The sequence below is a fragment of the Polypterus senegalus genome, chromosome 17, assembly GCF_016835505.1.
Source record: "Polypterus senegalus isolate Bchr_013 chromosome 17, ASM1683550v1, whole genome shotgun sequence".
NCBI classification, from domain to species: Eukaryota; Metazoa; Chordata; class Cladistia; order Polypteriformes; family Polypteridae; genus Polypterus; species Polypterus senegalus.
This window is the reverse complement of record NC_053170.1, coordinates 100,003,220-100,030,712: the sequence shown is the minus strand read 5'-3', so window position 1 is coordinate 100,030,712 and position 27,493 is coordinate 100,003,220. Positions and strand designations below refer to the sequence as shown.

Genomic DNA, 27,493 nt, shown 5'->3' with positions numbered 1-27,493 from the left:
TTCCCTAAAATTAAATATGAAAATCTCTGACATATTGGGCAGTTGCTGCAATAAGTTAAAACAACTTTGTGTCACTTCATGGCATCTATTATCAGTAACTCTGGAAACTGCAAACCACAGGTGAATTATATGTGTATTAAATACTGTATATTGTAATCTCAATGGGTTTGTTAATTACTATTTCTATAGTTTATAGTGGAAGCAAATGTAATTTACCGATTGTAAAAATTTCCCATACAGGGTGCCACATCCTGACTTAACTCCACCAAGACAGCCTTGTGCAGAGCTTCTGCATGTTGCATTATTCACTATTTCTCAGTTTGAATTAGTTTTCAGATGTGTGTCTCATTTACATTACGTACAGATGAACACTCTCTTGCATGCCTGCTTGAGATTCTTGCACTGTTCTTCACTCCGCATTGTAGTCTGTGTTGTGTACACCTGCTGCTTAACACAAGTATTAAGACATTGCCAGTATTTCTGGAAACGTTAGACTCTTCTCATGTTCCTGACTATGGAAGATTATGTCACCACATGTCGAAGGTCGTTTTTCTTTCAAAAAGCATACATACTAATTTCATATGTGTCTGTATGCAAGTAACTACATCAACGACATCATTTATTTGTATAGCACATTTTCATACAAATAGTGTAGCTTAAAGTGCTTTACAAGATGAAGAAAGAAAAAATATAAAAATTAGGGAATAATAATTTACAAAGAATAAAGTCCGATGGCCAGGGAGGACAGAAAAAACAAAAAATAACTCCAAACAAAACATGTAGGGGTTCCAATGCCATGAGACAGCCCAGCTTCTGCTTGGCATACATAAGTACATAAATGATATTGATTATAGTCATCTGTCCATTTTCAAACCCGCTTTTCCAAGTTAGGGTTGCAGAGATAACCTTGCAGTTGTAACAATTATGAATTAAGTTTGATGCCTTTAATAGCATCTGTATATACTGTTTGCTAGTGTAAATAGTCACCATTCTTGTGCACCTTTGATATCTACAGTGCTTATCTAATAGTGCCGACACCTAGTAGATACGAAGTATATACCACCAGTGTATTTTTTTAAAGAATGTTTAATACTTTTCTCACATCAGCATTCCATATAGATTCTCGTAAATGTAATCACCCTGCTTGATTCACTTAAAATGGGCAAGCAACACAACACACACACACACACACACACACACACACGCTCTTCCTGGCACTCAACTGTCACGTTCTCAAAATCATTGTATAGACTCCGCTCTCTTTATAATCTGTTCACTTTGCTACGCTTGGATTACTCATAAAAATGAGAAGTGAATTTGTAGAAAGAATGCTTCTATTTCTGGATTGGGGTAGAACTCTCAAGAAGGCTGGCATGGGATTTCCGCAGAGTAAGGAGGGCTCATGCAGATGGTGGGCGAGTGCCATGGTTTAAATTGACTTTTGTACTTGTGTTTCTGTGTTAGTAGACGCAGGATGCAACTACTGGAGTTTCAGAAAAAAATTTTTAATCTTCATTATTTTTTTTTTTTTTAAAGTTTAGTGAAAATGAAAATGAAACAGTGCTTCAAATGCTACAGAGTGTCCTGATATTTAAAGTAAATATATAAACAGCAATATGAACAGTTGAAATGAGCAATCGTTAATATTCTAAAAGTTACAAAGCAAAAGGGAGAATGCTGTTGGAGGATGTGCTATCTATCAGAGTAGCTGGCTAGCTATCTAGTGATCATTTACCTCTAACCTTTCTACTTTTCGCCAAAGGATTGCATTTCCTCACACATGTCACTCTGTACTCGAGTGGTGGCTCTGAGGCTAAGGATCTGCGCTGGCATCCCAAAGGTTGCCGGTTCGAATCCCTGTCACTGCCAAAAGAGGTGCTACTCTGCTGGGTCCTTGAGCAAAGCCTTAACCTTCAATTGCTCCAGGGGCGCTCGCTGTACAATGGCTGACCATGTTCTCTGACCCCAAGGGGTATGCGAAAAAGGTGCACTTCACTGCGTGTTGTCCTGCATAACTATGCATGTGACAAATAAATAAAGAATTATTATTAAGCCAGTTTTAAGGGCAGGACTGGTCATTTATTTCCTACTTTTCTCATGAATTTGGAGGTGCAGGTGAATAGATGTTCCTTGTTTCAAATGCAATTGCAGTCAGGAATTGTGATCAAAGTACTTTCTTGAGACAGTCAGTAGCAGGATATATAAAGTTGGGATCCATTAGTTCATCTGTTGTTCTCAAAGTCTTAACTTTTGACTTTCAACACATACACCTTTAAAATGGAAGTACAAATTCAAAATATAAATAAGATGGATATGTTGGTTGAGAGGTGAATTAATGAAAATGTTTTGAGAAATAATGCATTTAGTTTGCCTGCTCTTTTAAAAATGTATTAAGTGCTTGGACATTAATAAAATCAGTTGATGTTTCCTTTAAAAAGTAAGGAGTTTATTGTGTTTAATTTTGTAAATTGTGTACTTGAATTACTATAAAAGGAACAGTTTGTTCAGTGATTTCTCTAACATTAAGCTCAAATTTTTATTTTGTTCAGTCATTAAATATTGATAAAATCCCTTCTATGAAGCAATATGTTGATCTCCTTGAAGTCATTTGTGCTGAATGGCCTTTACCCCCCAAAGAACTTCTTCAGGATGTTTCTGCCATCTACGCAATTTTGGGTGAGTTTAGATGCATCAGAAGTTTCATCTACGTGTTTGAGCACAGAATTGATACAAATACAAAAAGATTTCTCAAAGTGAAAATTACTATAAAATCTCAAGTATTTCAGTCCTTTATCTTATGGCGTAGAAGCATTTTGCTTTTGGAGTAATGCATTTAGTATGCTTGTACAGTACGTGTGCACGCAGAGTCCTGTAACTTGGCTTTTCCTCCAAAGCTGGTGTTGATTGGCTGTGCTGTACACATGCATATGTCTGCCAGCTCAGCAGGCTTGCTTGTGTCAGATAAATTGCAGTTGTGGTTAGAACAGTGCAAAAGAAGATATATTTATATTTGATTGTGATTGATTAAGAAAAGTTCAAAGTTTAATAGGAATTATGTTTACTTTATATTTACAGCCAAAAAGTGCAAAATCCATGTTGATAATGATATTGAGACTCAGGTTGACGTTAACTATCGTCAGTCTCTTAAAGGTTGGTCCTTTTTTTTTTCTTTTTTCTTATTCATTTATTTTAAGAGTCTGCTATCTCCAGTAAATCTAGAAGCTTCTTAATTATTTAAGCTGTGAACCATAAGGTTACTGATTCAGTTCCTGCTCTAGCTTACTGTGTGACCCTGAACAAGTCATGTTGCCTGCCTATAGTTTTCTAGCACCTTGATATTCACTTTGGACAGTCATAGATACAGTATAATAAAAGAGTTGTTTTGATATAAATTGTAAAAAATATGTTCCACTGAATTTTTTAAATCCACAATAGGTCAGCTTTCAATTGCGCCCATCACTTGGAGATGGAGAGATAGCCTTAGTGTGTAGTGGGCCAAAGCACTTGATTTTATTGACAATGTTTCAGAATTACATGTTTCATGTTAAGCATTCATTGCCTGTAAAACATTATGAAAATCAAAATTTAATCCAGGCGCTTGACTTAAATTTTAACTGAGCATTTGGTATAGGAATCTTAGCAGCAGTGCCAGTGTTTACAGTGTGGCATCTCTTGAAACTGGCTTGCATTCTACTATGCTAGTACCAATAAAAGGCTTTACTTTTACGTTTCAACAGATGTTGCACCACAAGCCTTAGCACTGCAGCATAGATGTTGATACCTGTAAAAAATGTTATTTATTTATCAGTGATAAATTGCAACAGAAAATATAACATTAGTCTACTACACCAATCCAACTAACTCTAATTACTGTGCCCGCCAAGGTTTATTTTTATCTCTGACATCCTTCAAAATACATCATTAAAACCGTTACTTTACTAAATTGTTGACACATAAGTAATATTTATTTATTTATTTGTTGCTCCACTGTTGCTTATTTAAATATCTTCATTGTCAATTGGCTGATGGGTAAAAAAGAAGAATTTAATTAATTTTAACAAGTAGTTAAACTATGAATTACCAGAAAAGTGTACATGAAATGGACGTCTGTGCCATAATGGAAAAAAATGAACGTCTGATTTGTATAAAAACAAAAGCCCCATATCTGTGGAAATATTCAGTGTGCAGAGGGGCGAAACATGCCAGGTAGTTTGAGATAAAGATCAGTCAATGGAAGGAATTAAGAAATTGTTTGGAGTTAAGCCCACTAGCCACAGTAGCCATTCATGAGTAGTGTTTCGAATCTCCTCCATTTTGGATTTTTTTTTCCAAAAACTACTACTGTACCTACTTTGTTTTCATTTATCTAATTCTAATTTTTTGCTCCTTTACATTTGCCTTTATGATTTTTTGCCTTTCTTTTATTCTGCTATTCAGAAATGCTGAAAGATAAGAATGTTTTCCCCACCAAAGGAAATTGCTGGGTTTCACTAGCACGACAGCCTTTGATTCCTGACAAGAAGGACCTGGAATGGATTTTTAAACAGAGCGGCCAAGTGTGCCTGCTTAATCTGCCACCCGCTGATTTGAAGTATTCCCTCAAAGCCAAGAGCGCCTTGAAACAAGGTACAAAATAGAACTGCCTGGCAGTCTGCTTGATTTGTACTTGATGAAGACTTGAGGCAATTTCAAGTAATAAAGATCAGTTTTATGAATAACTTTGAATTGTGGTATTTGTCGAAACATCAGGAGTGGCTCATCAGAAGTGTGTTAGCTACGGTGTTTACTCTCACATACTCAATAACTTTGTGTTAAATAGGACACTCATGTTACACCAGCCTTTTAACATTGCATCTCTGTGTGTGTTTGAAAACTGCACGTCTTTGTCTTTTAATCCCCAATGTGCAGTTTAAATTTAGTAAGCTGCACTGTTAATCTGAAAGCTTTTTTCAATTAGGCTTCCTGTAGGCAAGTAAGTTTCTCATGCATATTAAAATATTTTTAATATTGGGCTCAACATTTCCATATCATTGATCAATTAGATTGGATAAACTTTATTAATCACATGGGAAAATTCAAATGCATACAGCAGCAGAAACATAAACAAGAATACAGACCCACAGGACAGATAATAAATCCAATCAATCAATACATAAATAAATTAAAACTAAACTTAATGAGTACATCAGGTAGAAGCAATGAATTGATTGATAGCAGAAGGGAGAAAAGAAATCTGGAGACGCTTCTTAGCACACTGTGGTGGAATGAGCCTGTGGCCAAAACTGCTCTAAAAGAGCACCTCTTGGATGGGACGGAGGGGATTTTTCATGATGTCATCCAGTTTTGCCATCATTCTCTTTTCCACAACAGCTTCCAGTGTGTCCAGGATTGGCCCCATGATGGTGCAGACTTTCTTGATAAGTTTATTCAGGCATTGGACTTTTTATTTGTTCTAGTTGCTCCCCTAGGAGACTGCAGTGTCAAACACCACACTGGCTACTTTGGACTCCTAGAACATTTCGGGCAGCTTGCTGCACACATCAAAAGAGAGTCTCCTTAGCAAGTTCAGTCTACTCTTGCCTTTCTTATACAGCGCCACTGTGTTGTGAGACCAGTCCAGTTTCTTGTTTATTTGAACCCCTAGTTAGCTCTGCACCACTTTCATGTCCTTCCCCTGAATGGTGACCAGTCTCAAAGGCTTCTTGGCATGTCAGAAGTCCACCACCAGTTCTTTTGTCTTGCTGACACAAAGACCCTAAGCTTCTCAAACTGCTTTCTGTTGGTCAGGTCGTCCATCATCCAGGAGACTGCAGGAGCATCAAGATTCAAACCTTGAACTTTTTTTCTCAAGTTGATGAGGCAGAATGGTATTAAAATCACATTTAAACCAATCAAAAATAAGAGAAAGGTACATTAGATACATAATATCAGTAAGAACTCAACACGCGTACAAGTATGAAGGTTGGGTGCTGATAGGGACAATGCATTAATATATGGGTTGAGGACCATGCACAATGTCCCAGGCCCCTTTTGATGTCATAATATTCTTAATTCCGCCAGCTTTCAACAGCATTAGTAGCATAATTTACTAGAAAAAAATTACCTAAGTCTGTCAGCTGCTTTACCATTTTCTTACTTCCTTGCAGTATTTATGTTCTTTGTTTTGTCTGAAAGTCCATTTAATTTGTCAATGTGCCATTTAAAATTCTTGTGCTTTCTGTGTGTTCATTTCAAACACTTAATGTATTATTGTGAAAAGAGTGCCATGTTGCATGGTTATCTCAGGATTTCCATGTCTGTGTCCATCAGCTTTAAAGTGCATGTGTTGTGCTCTTGTTTGTTTGTTTGTTTGTTTGTTTGTTCCTCTGCCTGCCTTTTATGCCTTCTGCATGCACTCACTAACAGCTGATTAATGGATATTTCTATTTTTTTTCAGTCCACATTCATCTTATTTTGTAGTGCTCCTCAGCATGATTGAAGAGAGCTATAAGTCAGAGCGAGTGAAACATATGGGATGAAGGCCATCACACTAAGATTGTTTTTTTTTTTTTTTGGGTTGTTAGAAAGAGTACACATTTTACAGTTTAAACAAAATTATTATCTTTTCCAGTTTTTTAATTTCATGCATTAGTTATGTGTCAGCTGTAAGTGTGCTGTATGTTTTGCATTCTGATTACAAAAGCATATTTAATAATAATGCTAATAATAAATGTTATATAGCATGTTTTAAGAGAGATTCACAAAGAGCTTCACAATTAAAAGTCACAACAACAGATAATTTATTCAATTGATTTTAAATATGCTTTAAGTTTGTATATATAAATCTTAAAACATGATTTAAAAATGTAGTCAGAAAATTGCTAGAGAGCTTGGTATCTTGCTTTTTAGTACATTCATCCATTCCTTATCGAATATGCTCATGGAGAGTTTGGGGTTGCTATCATGCTGACAAAATAGTTTTTACTGTTAAGTCTTTTTTAGCCATAATTACAACATGGTAACTCAAAATTTGGCCATTCCACTGATTTTGCTCAGATTACCTACACTTCTCTGAAATGCACCCCAGACCATCCCTGATCCACCACTGCGCTTCACAGTAAGCTGCAGCCAGGCATCCATGTACAGTACTACTTCCCAATTCTTTTGTCATCCTGATGACTTTATGAATCAAATATTTTACATTTGGACTTATTGCTCCATAACACTTTATGCCACTGATTGCTGCTCTACACTTTTGTCATTTTTCTCATACGACAATGTCTTGTCACAAAAAACAAGTCAGACTGCAAAGTTATGTGTGTTTGATTGACTAGAAATTGATTGTAAATTGCTTCCATGTGATTTGGTGCTTGACTAGGGACTATGATGAACTAGCACTTATTCCAAGTCTGTTTCCTGTCTTTCTCCAACTTCTGGCAGGATAAGCTTTGGTCCCATTTGCCCACCCATATAATCCTGAATTTAATTAATTGGGTTTGAGAAGGTTACGTAAATGTGGGACACCTAGTGGAGACTAAGGAGAAGTTCGTCCATCCATCTATCCAACCCGCTATATCTTAACTACAGGGTCACGGGGATCTGTAAGAATTTAAATCCTGAAGCACAGTGGGAAAAGTAATCTTAAACCACTGGGACATGTAGTTGAAGCGGAGACCCAGACAGCTTTCAGATATAGACGGTGTGAGCTATCGGAACAACTTAGATATTAGCCAACTAAATAAACTTGAAAGTCAGAATACTCTCCTCTTGTATGTGAAATGTATTAAAGTCTTAAACAAAGCTATTTATAGCAGTCTATTTTTTGGACAAGTTCAACATTTTCCACCCATTTCATTCTACAGGGAAGCAGGTGTTGAAGGAAAATCAATTCACTTTTGAGGAGAAGGACAGAGCCCTTTTCCTGGAGATTTGTGGCGTGAAAAAGCTTTCCCAGTGCATCATAATGCAAGCCCAGACAGAAAACTACAGGCCGTGCCCAGCAATGCAACACCTTGTCCGCCAACTTGTTCCATACATCCAGAAATTTTTATACAATCATGCAGCTGTCTACCAAGAATTAGAAGAGAGAAACATCTCAGAAGCCATCAAGTCACTTTCTTTTGGACAGGTATGAAAGGCCTTCTGCCCCCTAAAAATGTGGACACATGTTTCTTCCAGTCAGTTCTTTTGCTCTGTTTTAGCTGGGATTTTGTCTTTAGTTTGTCATTTTACCTAAATCTGCACACAACTTGATAAGCTTCCTACTAATTCAGTAAAATGATTCCGTTCTTCTGATAATACCCTACTGGCAGAGCAATTCTGAGTTCTGTCCAGATTTCCGTTATTGTGATTTCTTCTATCCTCTTAACACCAACTGCCTTTACCACCAGTAAAACATAGTGGAGATGGATTGTAATTTCATACGGATTTGGCTGAATTTCTGTATCTCGGAGAGATGACAATATAATTATAATTATTACTGTTATCTTTATATAATACTAATCCATGCTGCCAAACAATATTGGGGTGCATTACAGCTAGTCACGTGTGCCCTTTGCAGTTGGAGAGCAGGCAGATTCAGTGGTTTGCTCAGTACACACAGGCAGTGCAACTGATTAAAGCGCTGTTAGTCATTGGGCTTCACAAATTGCAAGCTGTGAGAAACGCCAAGTGGAAGCCATTGACACATCTCGCTTTGTTCAGCCAACAACAGCAGTCCCTCCAATGTTTCTTTATTGTGCTAATGAAAAGCATGAGCTGTCGGCGTCCAAAGGAAAAACTGGAAGCTACATCATGGATGCCTTATTTTATTGAACAGTGCATACTTTGGATTCCACAAAGTAAACCTTTCATCTTGTGTTGGTAGCAGTGTGTTCAGGCTTGTTATGTAACTTATTTTTACAGATTGTCACGGGGATAAAGTCTGCATCCAGTAGTTTGAACAGGAGAACCAAAAGATAGTCAGTGGAATCGCATGTCCTCAGGATGAAGTTGTTTAAGATTAATCCTTCCTCAGAAATGTTATAGCCACAGTTTTTGGTGTGCAGAGGGAGTGATTTCTGTAGTCATTATGTAACTTTTAAGTCATATCTGTACATTCAAGCTCTTAAAACGTAACGGAAGCATTTAAGAAGAGTTCTACCTTTCATCAGTGTTGCTGAAAGTCTCATTTATTGCAACAGCACACAACTGCACACAAGTCTGAAAACACAGGAGTCCGTCCCAAAACTCAGGTGAACTTTTCTTCCCGTCCTCCCCACAGCCCAATGTCCTTTGAAGGCTGCCATCTGTAGGGAAATGTTGAAGAATGAAAACAAAGCCACTGAAGTCAGACTGCTGTAAGAAGAGGATACGTGCTGCTGTTTGTCGCTGCTGTAAGGCTGTTAGGTTTGATAGAAACAAACTTATTTACGAATGGAAATTAACTAGGATTTGAGGAGTATGGCAGGTCCATTAATTTATAATATGAACATTCTGGTACGATGTTATAATGAATTATTGACAGCAAAAAACTGCAGTATAAAACTTTCTGGGCCACCCTTGTATAAGCACTGTGACAGAAACTGAAAAAGTGCTGTACAGCGAGTCACCTGCCTGTGATCCACTAATTACTCTCTGTTTTCTGTGTCCTGGTGTTAATCTAATGGTTCTATTCCTAATTTATTAAGTCTGCTAATAGTTAAATATCCTGTAGAGTTGGAGTTTGGAGAGGCTTCAGTTACATTGTATTCATTGTGTGCCAATGGGCAGAAATTCTACATCCTGACCTTTTGTGGACCACCAGATGTCTGTTTGCAGCATTTCGTTTGGAGAATGTTTGTTGCCTGTAGGTTTCTGATTTGCAAAAAAAAAAAAAACCCCAAAAAATCCCACTCTTTTAATTAAGCTTTGATTTTAAAAAGAAACTCTTCATGAAGCACACCCTGGCACGGTGCCCAAGAGTTGTGTTCTCAGATGTTTGTTAGTTATTGATGCTTTAAATAAGATTGTTTAAATTCCACAGGGGTACTTCACTCAATAACATTTGGCTAATAGCTGGAAGCCAACAATATTGAATTTAAGATGGTACTGCAGCTAAGTTAGACAGATTGATTATTTAAACACAGATAGCTGTTAAAAATGCTGAGCCAAAATGGAGGTGACTGGCTATTCATTTCAGGCCTGGCCTGAATTTGCCTGTTACTCTATTATCAAGTGCATTATGATTATCCTCACCCTTGGGGTGTTTGGAGAATGAGCAAGTGCACTCCTGTTTGTTAATGGATGAATTCCTTTGTTTTCCTTTTGTACTTTTATATATCTGGCAGCAGTGTGACACAACGCTTAGCTGTTGCCTCACCGCTCTGGGGTTTGACTCTCAGCCCAATCATTGCCTGTGTGCAGTTTGCTTCTTTGTCTGTCTGGGTCTTTCTCACACTCCAGTACTAAAGATTTTTTTCCATATTGTAAAGTCAAACAAGTAAACTTTAGTGGTCGTGCGTGAATGAGCAAGGGTGTGTATGTGATGGTGTCGTGGTAGACTGACATCTCAGTGTGCTTTGGTTTCTCTTGTTCATCGACATCTGCTTGGATTTACTCTCTGAATTAGAGTCAGGAACTTAACAAACTAATGTATAACGTCATTGAAAACTAAGGAGCCCTAAAACACTGTAGTCTAAAAGCAAAGGTTATGGTATATGACATATATAGTATATTTATGGCACAATCAAAGCATTCTGTACACTTCCTCAAAGATTCTAACAGCGGCTTTCTTTCCACTGTTGTACGTCCAGATTTACTCTGCTCTCGGACTTAGCCCTATTGGACATTTAACATTAAATTGGACAGAAGGCCTGAGTCTCTAAAGGCTGTGCCGTTGATTCAACATGCTCATTTTCTGTTGTACGTTTTACTTCTGCTTATTTTCATTGTGTGATTAAATATAGCAATACATTTGAGTAATTGTAATAGATGAATAATGAAAGAGCAGCTGTGAGATGTAGGTTGTTTGTGGCTTTTTGTGCTAGTGAGGACACCGTGGTATAGAGATGACCCGTCACAGTTTAAAAGCCAGTGGGATTACTAAGAAGAGGTGGGTTACTTGGTGTAACAGAAAGGTGACGATTGAACGCTGGATGTCTCGTAGTTAAAAGACGTATTTCTCATAGGATTAATAAAGACAGTTGAACTCGGGTTTATCAAAGAGGAGCACAGGTAGCTTAAGACTCGCTTAGAAAAAGGTGGGATGTGCAGCCACAGCATATGTTACCTTAGTCTTGTAGCTATTAAGCTAGGTAGGGAATACTGGTCTGTATTTCATATGTAACAGTGCGGTTCTCCCAGTACCAGTACAGTGTTGTGTTTACTTTGGCAGTTATGCCAACCAAGATATCATTTTCCGTAAGAAACTGTCAAAAACACATAAGAAGCTTTTGCCATTTATTTGTTGTTAATTTGTGTTTCTGTCGTTTGTGGCCATTTTTTGGTGTTTGTAATGTATAATTTAAATGTGATGTTGGGATTGATTTTTTTCTAAATCGTGGTGAGCAAAGATAACTGACGTGATACTGTTTTATTGGGAATCGTTTCAAGTGGGCCCTGGATTTGTAAGATGATAACGCTGAGTGAAGCTTTGTGTAAGTCTTTGATTAATAATAATAATAGTAAAGGCTTCACTAGACTTTCTTGCTCTTCTTGATTGATTTCTAGACCTCTAGTGGCCCCTCTTCAAGTTGAATGTCATCTACAGCTCTAGGTGAAGCAGGCTGAGTAAATTGTGACCGTATTTCAGCCGTCCAGCATGTCCAGTGTTACTAGGGCTCAGAGCTTAGTCATAAGTTCGTTTTATGACACACTAATAAACGCAGAATTCAGCTCCACATCTTATATTTCAGCACATTTAATGGATTGACATTGGTTTGAGCATGTTTATTTTGATTTATTTAACAATGAGAGAAATATCATTTTATAAGATCGGCACTGAGCATCCCAGACAATGTCAGAGCTGAACAAATCATATTTGCAAAGGAAGCTGTGACCTCTTGTCTAAATCCATTCGGTCCCAATTGACTTGAAAACGTATTAAAAAAGAGGAGTGTTTCGCTGTGAAAAGCAGGAGGCACACATAAACTAGCCAAAGCTTTAAACAAACTAAAGCTTGAGCCATGAGGTACAAAAGCAGCCGGAATAAAGCAAGTGAGCAGCTGCTGGTACCGGCGGGGTTAATCTGCAAGGCTGGGAGCAATTTTCACAAACCCAAAAAGGGATCAACTTGGTAGTTTTAAACAGCAGTGGCAGTCTTTAACATTCTTAATCACTGTGCCCAATGGAAACACACACGTCGTGATGGTGCGATGATGCTTATAAAATTAAATTGCTCCTGGGGACACTTTTTTGGAATTTCACATGAGCTAAATTGACTCAGGTCAAGAATGGTTAAAAACGTAAGATCCCTTTTCCTTTTATCTTTCTATTTTCCAACAGAAACTTTTTGCGTTTGGGATAGTCACTTCTCAACTTCCTGTAGCCTCTCACTAGAAAAGTTCTGGTTTGATTCCTGTTTGGAAGTCCTTCATTTTTCAGTGTGTCCCTTCTAGAGCTTTCTATGGTGATGATCATGTAGTCCATATGTTGACAAGTGTACACAAATGATACAGCTGGTCTAGGCTCTGTTGCCTATTGCCAGTCGCCACACTTTTTTAAACTTTAGAATCACTCAAATGTTTCTTCTCATTGGGTAGAGTCGGTGCTGCTCTCCTGTCTTCAGTCGCTTTGAGCGTTACTTTGAAAGTTGTAACATGTCTTGAACTTAGAATGTGGCAGGGCTGTTGGTGGACTGGAAGGGAGTGGCGGTGTTACAGTGAGGGTGCGTTAGCATTTTTTCTATTAATTATAAAAAGGTTTACATTGTTTTGTTTATTTTTTTTAGTTTAATTGATATCTGTAGTAGAAACTTGATTGCAATAGCAGTGAGGGTAAGTACCACCAGAGAGAAAATGACAAACAATCTGGATGATGTCCAGTGAAATACAAACAAACCCACCAGCAGCTGAAAAAATACATTCAATGTTTTAAATCTTCAGCTATGATTGAAATTGTGAATGTAATGAGATCTTTCAAATAGTGGCAGGTCGATCATTTAAATCAAAGACTAATACATTTGTAAAAGGAATATCATTGGCGCTAACAGGTTTCTTCATTGCAGTATTCCTGTAGGTTGGTTTTTGCCATTTGCTTCTCATAGATTTCTACTCTTTGGACTGAGATCAAGGAATATCCATGGCCTGTGTGAACAGGTGTTTCAGTATGAAGTTCAGCATCCGAAAAGTGTCTTTAGCCTCCCCTAGGACTGTGTAAATTTACCAGTTCACCTATCTGTTTTATAATTCACTTAGTCCAATATACGGTTATTAAAGTTTACACTTACGCTATTTTAATGCTCTGAACCAAACTCTTGTGAAGGGTGCTACAATATACAGACATATAATGAATTCAATTAGTATGCTTATGTATGACTAGCACAGGAATTGGGTAAAAACAAAAAAAGTGTGGTCTGAAAAAAGATTTACAAAGGCTTCAAGGCCACGACTTAATTTCTCCTCAAATTTGTTTTTTCAGGTTGGCAAACTTTACATCTTGTATGAGCTGAGGCTATCCAATATGGAACCTTTGATTGAGAAGGAAGATGTGATCTGCCTTTTGAAAGATAACAAGGAGTTGTATATTCAGAAAGATCATCTTAATGCACGCTTAGAAATTTGCAGGTAATAACAAACAGTCATACATTTAGAATAATCCCACATTCTCTGACAGCTCTTCTGGGGGAACACCCTATTTGACATCCCTGCTGTGGCCTGACCCTTAAACCCAAAAGAAAGCCAAAGTATTTTTGAAAAAGCATTATTTATACCAAAACGGTAAATTGCCAAGAGTACGGGGAGATGGAGACCCACATGTTGAGCCATTGCATTGGCCAATGGACCAGAAAGGGTCTCCTGGCCTTAACAAAAACATTAACTAGGAGAACCCTAAACATCATTCCTTGGGCCAGAAAGGCTTTTGCAAACTCCTGGAGCCATTCTTTCATTAAGAACTTCCTCTAGCAGCACCCCAGTACGTGTCTGTGGGGCTCAATCCATTATACTGGAGAACTGGCATTGGCGTTTTACAGCCAAAATTCTGCCCTATTATGGGAAACCTTAAACAAATGAAGTCCCTACAGGGACCTCTGTCACCCTGTTTTATGAACAACATTGCTAGCATGCCAATTTACATTGCACAACTGGAAAATTTCAGCAGAGACTGATGTATTTGTTTTATTTTTGGAATCTGCTTTTTCCCATACTGAGTTATAAGGAAGACAGAAGTTTTAAGTTAACTTAAATATTCACTGATAAGAATAGAAAGAGTAATAGGAATAGGAAAGGGTTTTAGTAATGGTATTGCTAATTAATAATATCTATGTGTCCATACCATGAATATCTAAATAGACATACATGCCTTAAGTTTATTTATATGAGTATTGTTTTCTTTTTTAAATGATTTTTATTCATAAAATATGTACTTATCCTCTTCATTAATGCACTCTTCTAAGTAGCTCTTGTTGACTTCAACACAATTATATCATTTGCACTGCCATTAAATGTAGTTGAAAAAAGAAATTTAAAAAATAAAGTATGCTGGTAATTGTTAAAAATACACAAAGGCATTGCAATCCATTGGTGTAGATGTGGGATGTTATGTCGCTCTCCAGGAGTGTTGTTCTCCTTGTTTTTCATTGCACCTTACACAGAATAAGCTGAGTGAACTCTTGCCCTGGCGAAGTCTGAGAGAAGACATAATGAGATCACTTTCAAAGCCATTTGTATGTATTATAATAAGGGGGAAGATTTACTTACTTTAAGCTAAAGTTGCTTCCCTATCCCACTTGTTCATGAACAACGTTGTTAGCCTGCCAAATTATCTTGCACAACTCAATGATTTCCATCCCACCTAATCTTTGTGGCTGCCTGGCCCACTACAACAGAGTACTGCTAGTAATTAGCAGCATGGAGATTTACTGGACTTTTACATTACATTCTCCTGCCAAGAATCATTTAATTTTGCATCTCAGCTATGTGGCTGCATCTTTCCTGAAATGAATACCATCTTGCAGCTCCCACTGCAATCCTGCTTCCCTTTACACTTGCTAAATGATGGTGAGCATAGCATAATCTTAAGACTAAGTTGAACTCTCCTTTTATCCTAGAGCCCCATTCTCACCCCACTCCTTGGCCCAATCACTGAACTGCTCAAGGACACAGAACAACTTGATTTCTGACTGCCGTCATGCAGATTTCATGGTTTTCATTTTTATAAATTCTTTCTTTTCTCTTGTTATTCCAGGGAACTGGTGAAGATGTTTAGCTCAGAAGATAAGGACTGTGAAAAGGAGCTGGAACGATTCCTACAGATGTTGATGTCTTACCTGGACGTGAGTTATAATTTGGTTCTGTCTTTCATAAAATACCAGATGGCCATGCACAAGATAAAAGCAGTGTGGAGTTTATTACTGCTGCAGGAAGGAGATGACTTTATACCATGTGTATTTCTTGCCAGTGCTGTGTCACAAGTTTGCATTTGCCATCGCAGTGGTTAGCAGTTCATCATTACTAGTCAGAAGGTTCTTTGCTTCTGTAAAGGCTGTTTAACATTGGGGACTGGTTGTTTTGGCCATTTATTGTCTCTGAAATTAAGTATATATTTTAATTATTATCATTATTATTTAGGGATACCGCAACATAATGTTGTTTTGTTTGTGGGCACCCATATTTCAGGCATCCTTACATCAAGACACAACTGCTGGTTGCCAGGGGTACATTTTCAGAGGTAATGGTAATGGCGCTTGATGTCATTGGCACTACACTTGAAATATCAGGGTGGCAGATTTCTTTTTATCCAAGGTTTGGAAAAAACTAAGAGCTTTTGTGTCTTTTGTTCTGTGTCAGCGTGAACCAAAAAGTAAGGAATGTTCTCAGAATGTATTGAAGAGAAAGAATTTACGCTGTCTAGGAAGCAGAAGGATGTTGTACCTCTTACTAGTATGTGAACCTAGTAAAGTGGCCACAGAGCATAACTGGATTAAGGTGGTCTACGTTTAGGTGACTTCAGGCCTCGAGTTTGTCAGATTAGATCGACTTGCTCTATTTTTTTCTCGTAGGTTTATGTGTTTTCTTTTTGTGAATATACACACTATATTGCATGTAAAAGGCGCTATATCAATAAAATGTATTATTATTATTATTGCTCTTTGTGTGTCTCAAACTGGATTTTCCTTTTTCAGGACCAAGCTGCTTTGAAACGTTTCTTGTGCAAAGAGGACATTAAGGAGCTTCCAGAGACTGTAGAAAAATGGGAGGTGCCAGAACCCAAAGAGATGATGCCTGAGCCCAAAGGTAGGCCTCCAATCTTGGTTTGCTTTCAGAGATTAAATGAGTGCAGTTCCATTATGAAACGGTTATGTCCTTATTCTTGGAGGTATCAGGGAGACTTTCTTAGCACCTTTTAGTTGTAAAGACAGCATTGCCTGTTCTCTTTAACGAAAACCGTGTTGTGGAATGTCACAAAGAGGACTCACAATGGTGTAGTATCACTGACTTATACTTAATTTAGCTTTACAATGTGCTTCCTCACAACACAAGGATCATGGGTTGGAATCAGTGTCCGTAAAGAGTTGCCATGTTCTACCTGGGGATTCCCCTGGGTATCTCAGCTTCCTCCCACATTTCTGCTCTTCAGTCTTCTTTAAGTTAGATGATTGGGGTTCTGCTTTGTTTATTTAACTCAGATTTTCAGATTGTGTGTTCTGGCTTATTTTCCATAGTTTACAATCATGTATTCCTTTAGGTAAGGTAGTATTGGTAAATATTAAAACTGTTCACTCTTAAGTTTTGAGTGCCCCTTTTTTTTCCTGTTAGGCAGAGTCACAGTTTCCTCTTTTTTCCTCCTAATTAGTGAATTTGCAGCTCATATGCACCCAAGGGAAGTGCTGCATGCTAATGCTGCTTTATTAGTAAAGCTACATTTTAACATAAAAGAAGGCTGAGCTGCAGCCCAGATGAGAGCCAAGCATTTTCATTACTGGCAGAAAGCAGGCTTTGTTTGTAAAAGCAGAATGGAAGATCATTATGCTAACATTGTTATTTTCTTTTCTTTTGGTGCATTAAAAGAAAGTGAAAAGGCTTTTGATGTTAACCTTAAGAGGACCGTTTTAAGAAACAAAATAAGAATTATACTAGTCAACAAAGCTGCATCAGATGTTTGTCTTATCTGCTGATCATATGAGAAATAAAACATGTAAATTAATAACATCTTAAATATAATGATCTTTAATTATAGAAAATTGGTTATGGGTTGGCAGCATGGCAGCAATCTGGCCACGGGTACTATCTCTTACAGATTTATCTCCTGGGGATTGATCTAAGCAGTTAGAATTTGTTATGGCTTATAATAAATCCCCTTGAATTTGAGGTTATTGTCATTTTACATTGTTTAATGAAACAACATGACAGCGGCAGTGCAAAGTTCAACACAAAATGGCAGCTACTATATCAAAACAAGAAGCGAAATGGCATCATCTACATCGGTGCTTGAAGTCGGCTGGTATTCACTTCCCTGTTCTGCAGTTAGGAGTACTGGCGAATAATGTACTAAATGAGCGCTCATCCCTCCAAGGGAAAAGGGACCCCAACACAACACCCCACCTGTTCTCGGAAATAGTTTCTGTATTCCAGTGCACTTTTGAACCTCCAGGGAGGAAGGTGTTTAAAGAAATTGTGATGGTGGCACTGTGTCTATAACATTAAATATGTAGAAGAGGATGAAGAAGCTGAAACAACAGGGAGTACCATCAGTTCTTTTTGTTCCATTTCAGCCACTGATCAGAAGAACAAAAAAAATAGCTTTTTAAAAGTCCAAAACTAAGACAAATAGAATATCCCAGATTCATCACAATTGGGTTTCCTTAGTGGCACAGTGGCTATTGCTTCTGTTTTTTAGTCCAGGTTCCTGATGTTGACACGTTCCTTTTGTGGGTTCTTCTATAGGTATTCTGGTGTTCCCATCACATTTGTGTTATGTTAAGCTGCTTCACAATTCTGATTGTCTCAGGAACAAGTGAGTGTGGAAATGATGTCTGTGTGTGTGTGTCTGTCAACGGGTACTCATTTCACGGTTGGGTCTTCCCTTCTATCAGATGGTCCTTGGATAGTCTTCAGACCACCATGACTCTGAATTGAAGGGTTTCAGAATGATTGAATGCAGGAGCATATGTGATGCCGTCCCCGTTTTCTTTGTACCCTTTCCTTTGCTTAAACATTATATGCCCGGAAGAAAGGTTTCTCTTCTTTTAATTTTTAACAGTTGTGCTTGAAGTCTGTTAGTCTGTTACACATAGGCATTGCCTTTTATTTTTTTTATTTTTTTGAAGTGCATCACCTTGATGAACAAATGCTTCACTGTTTTGCTACGGAGAATGTGATGGATAACACTGAAGCAGGGGAGAAGGGTCTCACGTCCTGGCCGCCCAAGTCGTCATTTCATGGTGTACCAAATGCTGTGACATCAGGTAAAGAAAATAACCTGTAGGGAAGCAGTCATGATCTTGGTAGGAATATTTTATAAGTTTCCTGCATACAGTATTCTGAAGACAACAATATTTTTGCTGTTTAGATCAAAATGATGATTGTTTATCTGTATTTGACTGTAATTGAGCAGACACGTCTAGAATTAATATGCATATTTGTTGAAGTGCCTGCAAGTTTTATGTTTTTAATTTTGAGACGAGTGTACTTCTATGTATGTGCACCACTGTCGCCTAAAAAAGGGAGGCCAGAAAATGTTTTATTAAATTAAAATCATATAAGGGATGAGTGACTGAAGTGAAAATACAAAATATAAAATCAACATAAAAAGAGAACCTCAGCTGCCCCACAGGCGCTTAATATTTTGGCCCTCCTATTCACCCTGATTCTCACTCCATGATGATCCTTATCATCTTTAATCCCAGTCACTTCCAGGTTTAGATGCATTTTGAAATGTCCTGGAGTATCCCACTAGAACTTCATTTGACAGCCATAGGTGTACTGACACTCACAAGCCTATACTTCACTTTAAAGAGTTTAAAACCGTTAATGGCTCTCAGCTAATAAAGTCCTACTTGTTTCCCACTGGAATCCATTCATGGCGCTAGGCTGTTCAAGGGGATTCTCCTGGCGTTCTCCTACATCTCTTACCTTACCTTGCTCCTCACAGAGTAACTCCCGAGAACCATATACTATAAACAAATAGTTCATACTTCTCCCAGAGTTCTCAATTTACCTGTCATGGTACTTGGAGAGGTTCTTCAGTTGGCAGCATTTCTTTCTTTTTTTACCTTTTTTTTTATTTTAAGTACATTCCCTATGAGATATGTCCCCTTGTTTAGAGTAGAGCATCTCCCATGACCTATCTGTGGGCAAAGCCCATTTCAAGTCACATATAAAACTAATTGCTGACCCTTTTTTAATCCAAATTCAAATGTTTTGTTTTTTTCACCTGACTGGATTGTGTGGAGTATATGCTATGCTTACAGATCCAGCACACAGTATTTGGTGTCTTCCCTATAGGAGAATCGGTCAACTCTGTGTTGAAGATGTGGCCACCCCCTGCTGAACCATCTTCTGTCAGTGTATCAAAACTTCACCACCCCACGCATGACGGCAGCAAAACTACTTTTGATGAGACAAGACAACCAAGTCCTCCATTGTTTGCTGCAACTCACAGTGGACTGCCTCTCCTTCGACAGCATTCAGGTGCAGAGATGTTTAGAATGATAGATGGGTGTAATATTTGGGTACTTTAAGTTATAAAATGGCAGGTACTACCACATTTCCAGGTGTATATATATAGTTGTGCTTGAAAGTTTGTGAACCTTTTAGAATTTTCTATAATTCAGCATAAATATGACCTAAAACATCATCAGATTTTCACTCAAGTCCTAAAAGTAGATAAAGAGAAACCAGTTAAACAAATGAGACAAAATATTATACTTGGTCATTTATTTATTGAGGAAAATGATTGAATATTACATATTTGTCCTTTATAACTAGATGAGCCTGGTACTACAAACAACAATCGTAGGTAATAACCTCACTGCTTTAGGGTCTTGGGTTCAAGTCCTGGCCTCATCAGTATCTAGTTTTAGTTATCCCTAAACTCCATAGGTTTTATCTGGGATCTGGCTTTCTCCTGCATCCCAGAAATCTCTATGCTAGGTTAATTGGTGACGAAAGTGGCTGTGTTTTAATAAATGTGAATATGTGCATGGACTGCTGTCCCATCCAGTGTTGATTCCTATCCTGCACAAGATCTTGCCATGAATGGTGTCCTCTCATTCTCCACCCAAGATTGTGATTGAATAGGCAAAATTATAATATGAAACCGTGCCCTTAGTTTTACGATTTTGTGCATTTTATATTTTTCTCTAGCTTTTTCAACTAACATTCTTAGTTTTTTGTGCCATTCCAGTGTTTCTGAGCATAAGTAATTTAATCATAGTGTGGATTTGTCATGACTTGACGCCATTTTGTTTTTCTTAGGTCCTGCCATTTTGTAGTTTTTTTGCCATGATGTGGTTGATCCATTGCTTAAAGGTGGTGGTCCTGGAGGCATCTTAGACCTCTCAGTGTCCAGGATTCTGGATAAATATAAAACTGTCTTGTGCGTTAGAAGTGAATTTTTGGCTGTATATAATCATTAGCTTGGTGTTCATAACTCTTCTTTAGATTAATGTATCAGGCTTTGTCTCCTTAGATATTGTAGATTTTGGTAACAACCCCTGCTTATACTAAAACTCAGATTTTTGGACTTTGCCTTGTTGGATCGCTGACCAAACAATCAGATGTGCTTTTAATATCATGTGCACTACAAAGGCACATCCCAGGCCTTTTATAATCAGGTGGAAAACAATAACGTAGCATTTTCAGACCATTTTATCCATTTCAGGGCCATGGAGGGTAGCATCCGGCATAAGACATGAACCTCAACTTAACTAGGCAACCAGTCAGAAATTTTTTTGAATGTCACTTTTAGGACAATTGCAAAATACATCAGAATATTATACAGTAGACTTAAGGAATTTGAATTAAAGAGCTTCTAGTGTCGCCCCCTGCTGCCCATTTGTATCGCCAGTCTCATAGCACTAAAGCAGCTTGATAAATGGAACAGATATGTGGTGTTTTTGTGTTGCCTTAAATGATCCTGAACAACCACTATTAGTGTGTGCAGTTTTTAGCTTTACCTACTGTTATTAACCTGTTGGCTTACAGCACATGTGATAGCTGGAATTGGAAAAAAATGCTGCACCACATCAGGAATGCAGGCCTGAACCTGAGCAGGTGAGCTCACCCCTATTTGACCAGCCTTCATGGAAAGAGAATAAAGTCTTCACCTATCCAGAGTGTTAATACTAGCTTTTAGCAACCTAGCCTGCCCACAGAGTTGTGGAAATTTACATTTTTTTATTTGACTTTGAGGCAGTCAAGATTACAAAAAATAGCCAAAGGAGGCTGGCTATACACAGAAGGAATGAAAGACACATAAAATATATCAAAGAAATCAACTACTTGAATGTTTCTGTCCACCCTAGCAGACACTAGACTGTGTAATCAGTGGGGTGGCAGGGCCTCTTCTCACCAGATTAACAAAGTTAAGCATTCCTTCTTCACCCCCTCAAACCCTCGCCCCACCTCTTTATCTCTGTCATTCTCTCTAGTTTCAGTTGTTCAGTTCCCCTTTTGAGTCCTATTTTTACCTTTTTAAACACCTGTCTCTTACATCAGAATCAGTAGTCAGGTTGCATTATACAAATAATATCACACTTTAAACTAAGGGACTGCAGAAGAAGTAAAGACTTCCTGCCAAGTACAAGGTGAGGTATACACTATAATGCCTGCACATTAATGACCATGACAAGCTCTTTTTTGTCTTTTGTTTCCGCTCATAATGTTTTTTCTGTTCTTTTCATAAACCCAATATCCTTTTATTGTCTATTATTTTTACCCCATGATTTTAAGGTATTAAGCAAAGATGTGAAATGAAAAGTCCAGCATTGTTCTTGAAATTCAAGCTTCATAAATATTTATGTATGGTTAATTAATTGTGTTTCTAAATTTATTTTGTGTTTAAAGTAAGGTACATTCTTAACAAAGATCTGATCCTTTTATATCTAGGCGAAAACTCCAGCAGCCTGTCTTCACTTTCAAAGCCAGATAATCCCAATCTGAAGGATAATCCCACTGATCCACTCCCAGAAGGTCAGATGGATATACGAACCTTACCAGATAACAGTACCACCTTGACATCAGAAGCTTCCAAAGTGTAAGTATTCCACAACTACAAACAAGCATATCTGCTTTAATGCATCTTGGCCATTTTTACAACCTTTTACAACATGAGGCAAACAATGATAATAGTACAGGTGAAGTAAAGGAAACCTAAATCTGCAAAACACCTGACAGTGTGCTGCATGATGCAGGATTACAGGATATTACTTGATGAGCTTCTTTCTAATTTGGGAGCCCATCTATGCCAGATGCCAAGCCTGAGTATGTGCGAAAAGATTGAACCGTCTCCAGGAAAGGCTGCATTTTAATAGGCATATCTGGGCCACATGATGTTCCACTGAATGCTTCTGCATTGTGCATTTTAGAACAAAACAAACTCATTATTCCCATTGTTAGCACACACTGTCCCAGTACAAACAGAGCAAAGTTATCATGTGCCTATCAGCACTGTCCAATCTCTCTTTGCTGCCAAACAGGCACTGTGTCCAAACCTGTTTCCTAGAATTTTTATTTATCCATATGTACAGTACTGTAAGTGGTTGTGTCTCTTGTTCTAACTGCTGGGAATGGTGGGCTTAGTCCCCCTTTCTAAGAAAATAGGATTAGAGTCTGAAAAAAAAATCTTTTGTGAGGTTAATTTGGATTTCACTTTTATTTGCAATGAAATGAATTAATTCTTACAATCTTTACTTCTACCTACAAACCCAGCATGCTATACAAGCTATATAAGTAATCCATATTCATAAAACATTACAAAATTAGGACATTTTGAAACATAGAACTGACTGGCATTGTTCCTGACCCTAATGCCTCATCTTGCTCAGTAATATGAGTGAATATTGTGGCACAACAGTAGCTTTGCCAGATTAAGAAGAAACAGTTAAGGTGTGTTAGGCATGTATTAGGATGTCTCTGGACATCTCTTACAGAGTTAAACCAGGGGCAAGCAGAAAATTCCCAATAAGTGGTGGAGGGATTATATCTCTCACCTTGACTACGAGTATCTTGGAATTGCCCTGGATAAACTGAAAAGGTTGCCAAGGATCAGGTGGCCTAATCACTCAAGCTTGACAACCAACTACCATGACTTTTAGTCCACCCAACTCCATGATCTGTGGAGTGGCTTTTAGGAGAAAGCCAATGTCTGGGCACATTCCGGATTTATTTCTGGGACTAGCACCCATCTCTGGAAGCCTAAAGCGCACCCGCTGTCTCCTAGTTAAAGGACCATTTAGCAATATCCATTACAGTGGCTAGTTGGGAGCAGTGGGTTTTCCTGCTATCACTCATCTGACTATTCTGATGCATAGTACCCTGGTAGCAGAGGGGTATCTCCAGAAATGCCACAAATGTTGCCACAGCTGGTGCATAAACAACTAGAACACCTAATGGCCTGACGTCTGCCCTGCATCCTTTAAAAATACTTGCATGTTCAGTCTCAAGTGGGCTCTCCATCACACCAAAATCATTTTACTGAAAACTTGATTCAGACTTGAAGATTCATCAGACAAATTTGGAGTGATGACGCATCTTTCTTGGTTATGATATTGCCAGGTTTACAAGATTTCCATTAACAGATCTCTGCTTCTGCTTTTATTTAGCAACTTCAAGCCTGCCACGTCAGACCTTTATCCCTGCCTGTTTCAAGGGGGGGCAGATATCCAGCGACCACCCATTCCTCTGGATAAACCTATTTGGGCACAAAGGCAGCCCCCTGAAGCTGTTTTGGAAGACCTTCCCATTGATTCTAGTGTCTGTTTGCCAAAAGCAGCCATCTTTCCCGAGGATACCGAAAGTAGCTATGCTATTGGCCGATGGGGTGAGACACTAGTGTACGCCTTCTTAACAAACTGGAAAGAAAATGGAACTAACTGCAAGCCGCTGGAGATTGTGTGGAACAATATGAATAGTGAAAGTGGACAACCCTATGATTTCAAAGTCACTTTCACGCCTAAATCCGGCCAAGGTCTTACTGAGGTTTTTATTGAAGTCAAGGCCACAATGAAGTCAGAGAAACATTTTATACACATCTCCGCAAATGAATTGGATCTGGCACTAAAACAGAAGGAAAATTACCATATATACAGAGTATACAATGCTGGCGACTCGCACAATGTCAGACTCTGTCGTATCAGGAACCTTGCTCAGTGTCTGCATTCGAAACAGCTGGAGCTCTTTCTCTTTGTGTAAAAAAGTCCGCCATCAGCAACCTGTGTTACGTGCAGGAAAAGCTTTTGAAAATATTTGTACATTTTGGTTTTAATAATTTACCATTTTTAGGAACAATTTTACGTGTCATATTTTAATCAGACAGTAGGATGTATTTTGTAACAAATAAAAGCAGGCTAGAGGTCTCTATGCAATTAAATTTTAGTGTATATCTAGACAAAGCTGAGTAGGGCAGATGAAATGTTTGTTTACATTACATGATAAGCAAGGAGAGGATATTTTCTTTGTCATTTGTTTGCATGCCTCATTTTATACGAATGTGCTCTAAAAATGTGATGCCACCAACGGTCCTCCTTCCATCCATCCATTATAATAAAAGCTTAATTTGGCAGGGGCTTTTGTGAGTCGGCCTTAGGCTGGATGTTAGCTTGGAAGGTACATCATGTTATAATATTATTGAAAGCAATTGAGCACAATGATGGATCACTCACTTGTCTTTTTACAATTTTTAAGAAAATTCTTGTTTCAAGGGCATATGTTTTTGTATTAACTGGTTGGCATTTTGCAAATTAAAGGCTGCTGGAGAGCATGGGCTTTTTGCCTCTGCCACAGCCATCTTTACAACTCTTGTGACTCCATCTCATTTACCAGAGTCGACGGCCTTCACTGAGCCGCCTCTACTGGCACGGTGATTTGATTGTTGAATTGATCTCATTACATTGCTTGTGAGTGAATGAGATGGCATATAAAAGAAGACGGAAATTGAACACTAAATGAAATGTTAACAAACTGGGGATTCAGCTGTAGCCGGCAAGGAGCAGAATCAGTTCTGTTAAGGAAAGCAGAGGTTCCTTCCCTTTCATCAACACTAATCCCCTCTTTACAATTTGTTTCTTAAAATCAATTTTCAATTTCACTCACAGCTCTCCTTTTCATCTGTTTCATTTTTTTTTCGTTCTCTGAGTTTTATTGAATAATGATTTATAATTCAACCAGGTGTAGAAAAATTCTAAGTTTGAGTAGCCGAGCCTGAGCTTGAGCACATCAGACAAGATCTTAATGGGCACCAGCATTTCCCTGTAGCAGTAAAAAGCCAGATCAGCAGGCACTTTGATCATTGTGATTATCATCGAAATGGATTTGACTTAGTATTGTTTGCCTTTTTTAATATAATTATCACACAATTAATGCTTCAGGTAGTGTTACTCATTTTCCCAATATAGCAGCTTGAGATAAGCCACGCATGTGATAGTAGCTGGTGTAAGACAGAAAATAAACATGGTGGAACTGAGCAGCAGAGTGTTTATTTAATCCAGCTACTTTAGTTTTAATGGCTCTTACCCTCTGTGAATACAGGTGATCAGAAATCCAATAAATTAAAATACAGATTTGACTTTTGTGCACTAAAGTAAAATGGTAGAGCCTTTGAATAAAGATAGCAATGTACGTTATCAAATTGAAGACCTTTCAGGTCAACTTTTAAGCTTTAATAGCTTTCATCCTATAAAGGCAAAGCCGTCCCTAATATCTGCCTTTCTAGCTCTTAGGCTTCTGCCCACTCTAGCCACCTCAGTCTAGTGGGTTCATAATATGGACTGATAACCTCCAAAGAGATCTTTATACTTTGACATTTTTCCAGCTTTTGAACCTCATTAGCAAGTCTTTGGACGCACCTTCTACTTTAGTACAGCACCGGGCACACTCGCGCAATGCTGAGCCACTTTAGAGTTACCAAGTAAATCTACAGCCAGTGGCACATTACACGGTTTCTGGTTGGAGGAGATGTCACTCTTGATGGCTGCAGTTTCTGATCTTGTTACCTGTGGATATCAGATTATAGAACCAGGAGTCACAAGGGATGAAAAATTAGGCGATTCCATAAGAACCTTCCTGCACAGTTTCACATTTCCAAAGCGAGTTCAGCTGCAGTCTCTGCCCTTTTTTTTCTTTCTGTCATGGTACGTAAAACACAACATCAGACAGATGAGCCTCTCATTGCACCATCTCAAAGGAAAGAACAGCATATTTGAATGGAGTGACCATGACAATAACAAGGTTTATAACGAAACAAAACTGAAGTCAAGAATCGATTGACAAAACCCAAATTAAGAGTCTTGTTCAAGCAGGGATCAGATACCAGAATCGCAGGGAGCATCACACGTAATCACCAGTAAATGTAAATCCAATCTTGGATAGTTTGGGGCTGATGAGGAGCAAACTTTATTCCTTTACATTTTGATGTTGTCATCAACTCATACTCCTAGTGCATGATGAGAGAGTTATCAAGGCAATGGTCAAAGTGGCATTACAAATAATATTACTATTGTGGTCCGGGACACCCAGGAGGACCGGAGGAGGGTGTGTGTCTCCTCCAGACCACGAGGGGGCGTCCGCCCTGGTTATGTTGGGGGCCTCGGGTAAAGGGCTTGGAAGCCCAGCCCTGTAGGGACCCGTGGACACCACCAGGTGGCGCCCCGGTGCCTAAATATCCCGGGAGCTCAGCACTTCCGCCACACCAGGAAGTGCTGGGGGGAAAAAGACTGGGGACACCCAGACGGCTTCCGGTTGCGCAGCCGGCACTTCCGCCTCACTGGGGCGTGGCTACAGAGGAATGCCGGGAAGCAGCTGGAGCCCATCCGGGTTCCTATTTAAAGGGCTGTCGGGTGGAAGAGGACGAAGCTGGAGGGAGGACTAGAGGCGGCGAGGAGAAAGGCAGTGAGACTGTGTGGCCTGGACTTGGGGGAATCGGTGCTGGAGGCACTGGGGTTGAGAGCGCACGTAATTTGTAAATAATTAGTGTAAATAAACAGTGTGTGCTGGAGCCAACGATGTCCGTCTGTCTGTGTCCGGGCCAGTGTTCACACTATGCTAACAGACATCTCTTTGCAAGGTCCAAACCCCCGTGGTTCCTTATTCTTGGTAGCTCATTCTCTGCATTGTACTTGTGCTTGAGCTCTCATTGGTTGTCAGCTCTCGCATACACACAAGCCCCACCCCTACAACTT

At 38.7% G+C, this 27,493-nt stretch overlaps 1 protein-coding gene across 1 annotated transcript in view; it reads left to right on the top strand.

The window, feature by feature from the left end:
- wu:fj29h11 (protein NO VEIN) overlaps positions 1 to 25,717 on the top strand; it is an 83,270-nt gene extending 57,553 nt beyond the window's left edge. Inside the window, exons 33-43 of the mRNA XM_039739173.1 lie at positions 2,550 to 2,676; positions 3,076 to 3,150; positions 4,438 to 4,626; positions 7,842 to 8,107; positions 13,576 to 13,721; positions 15,343 to 15,430; positions 16,280 to 16,391; positions 18,425 to 18,562; positions 19,602 to 19,787; positions 22,206 to 22,353; positions 23,921 to 25,717. Coding sequence (XP_039595107.1) covers positions 2,550 to 2,676; positions 3,076 to 3,150; positions 4,438 to 4,626; positions 7,842 to 8,107; positions 13,576 to 13,721; positions 15,343 to 15,430; positions 16,280 to 16,391; positions 18,425 to 18,562; positions 19,602 to 19,787; positions 22,206 to 22,353; positions 23,921 to 24,509 — 2,064 coding nt within the window. The 3' untranslated portion in view covers positions 24,510 to 25,717. The remainder of the gene's footprint in view (positions 1 to 2,549; positions 2,677 to 3,075; positions 3,151 to 4,437; positions 4,627 to 7,841; positions 8,108 to 13,575; positions 13,722 to 15,342; positions 15,431 to 16,279; positions 16,392 to 18,424; positions 18,563 to 19,601; positions 19,788 to 22,205; positions 22,354 to 23,920) is intronic.
- The last annotated feature ends 1,776 nt before the right edge of the window (positions 25,718 to 27,493 follow it).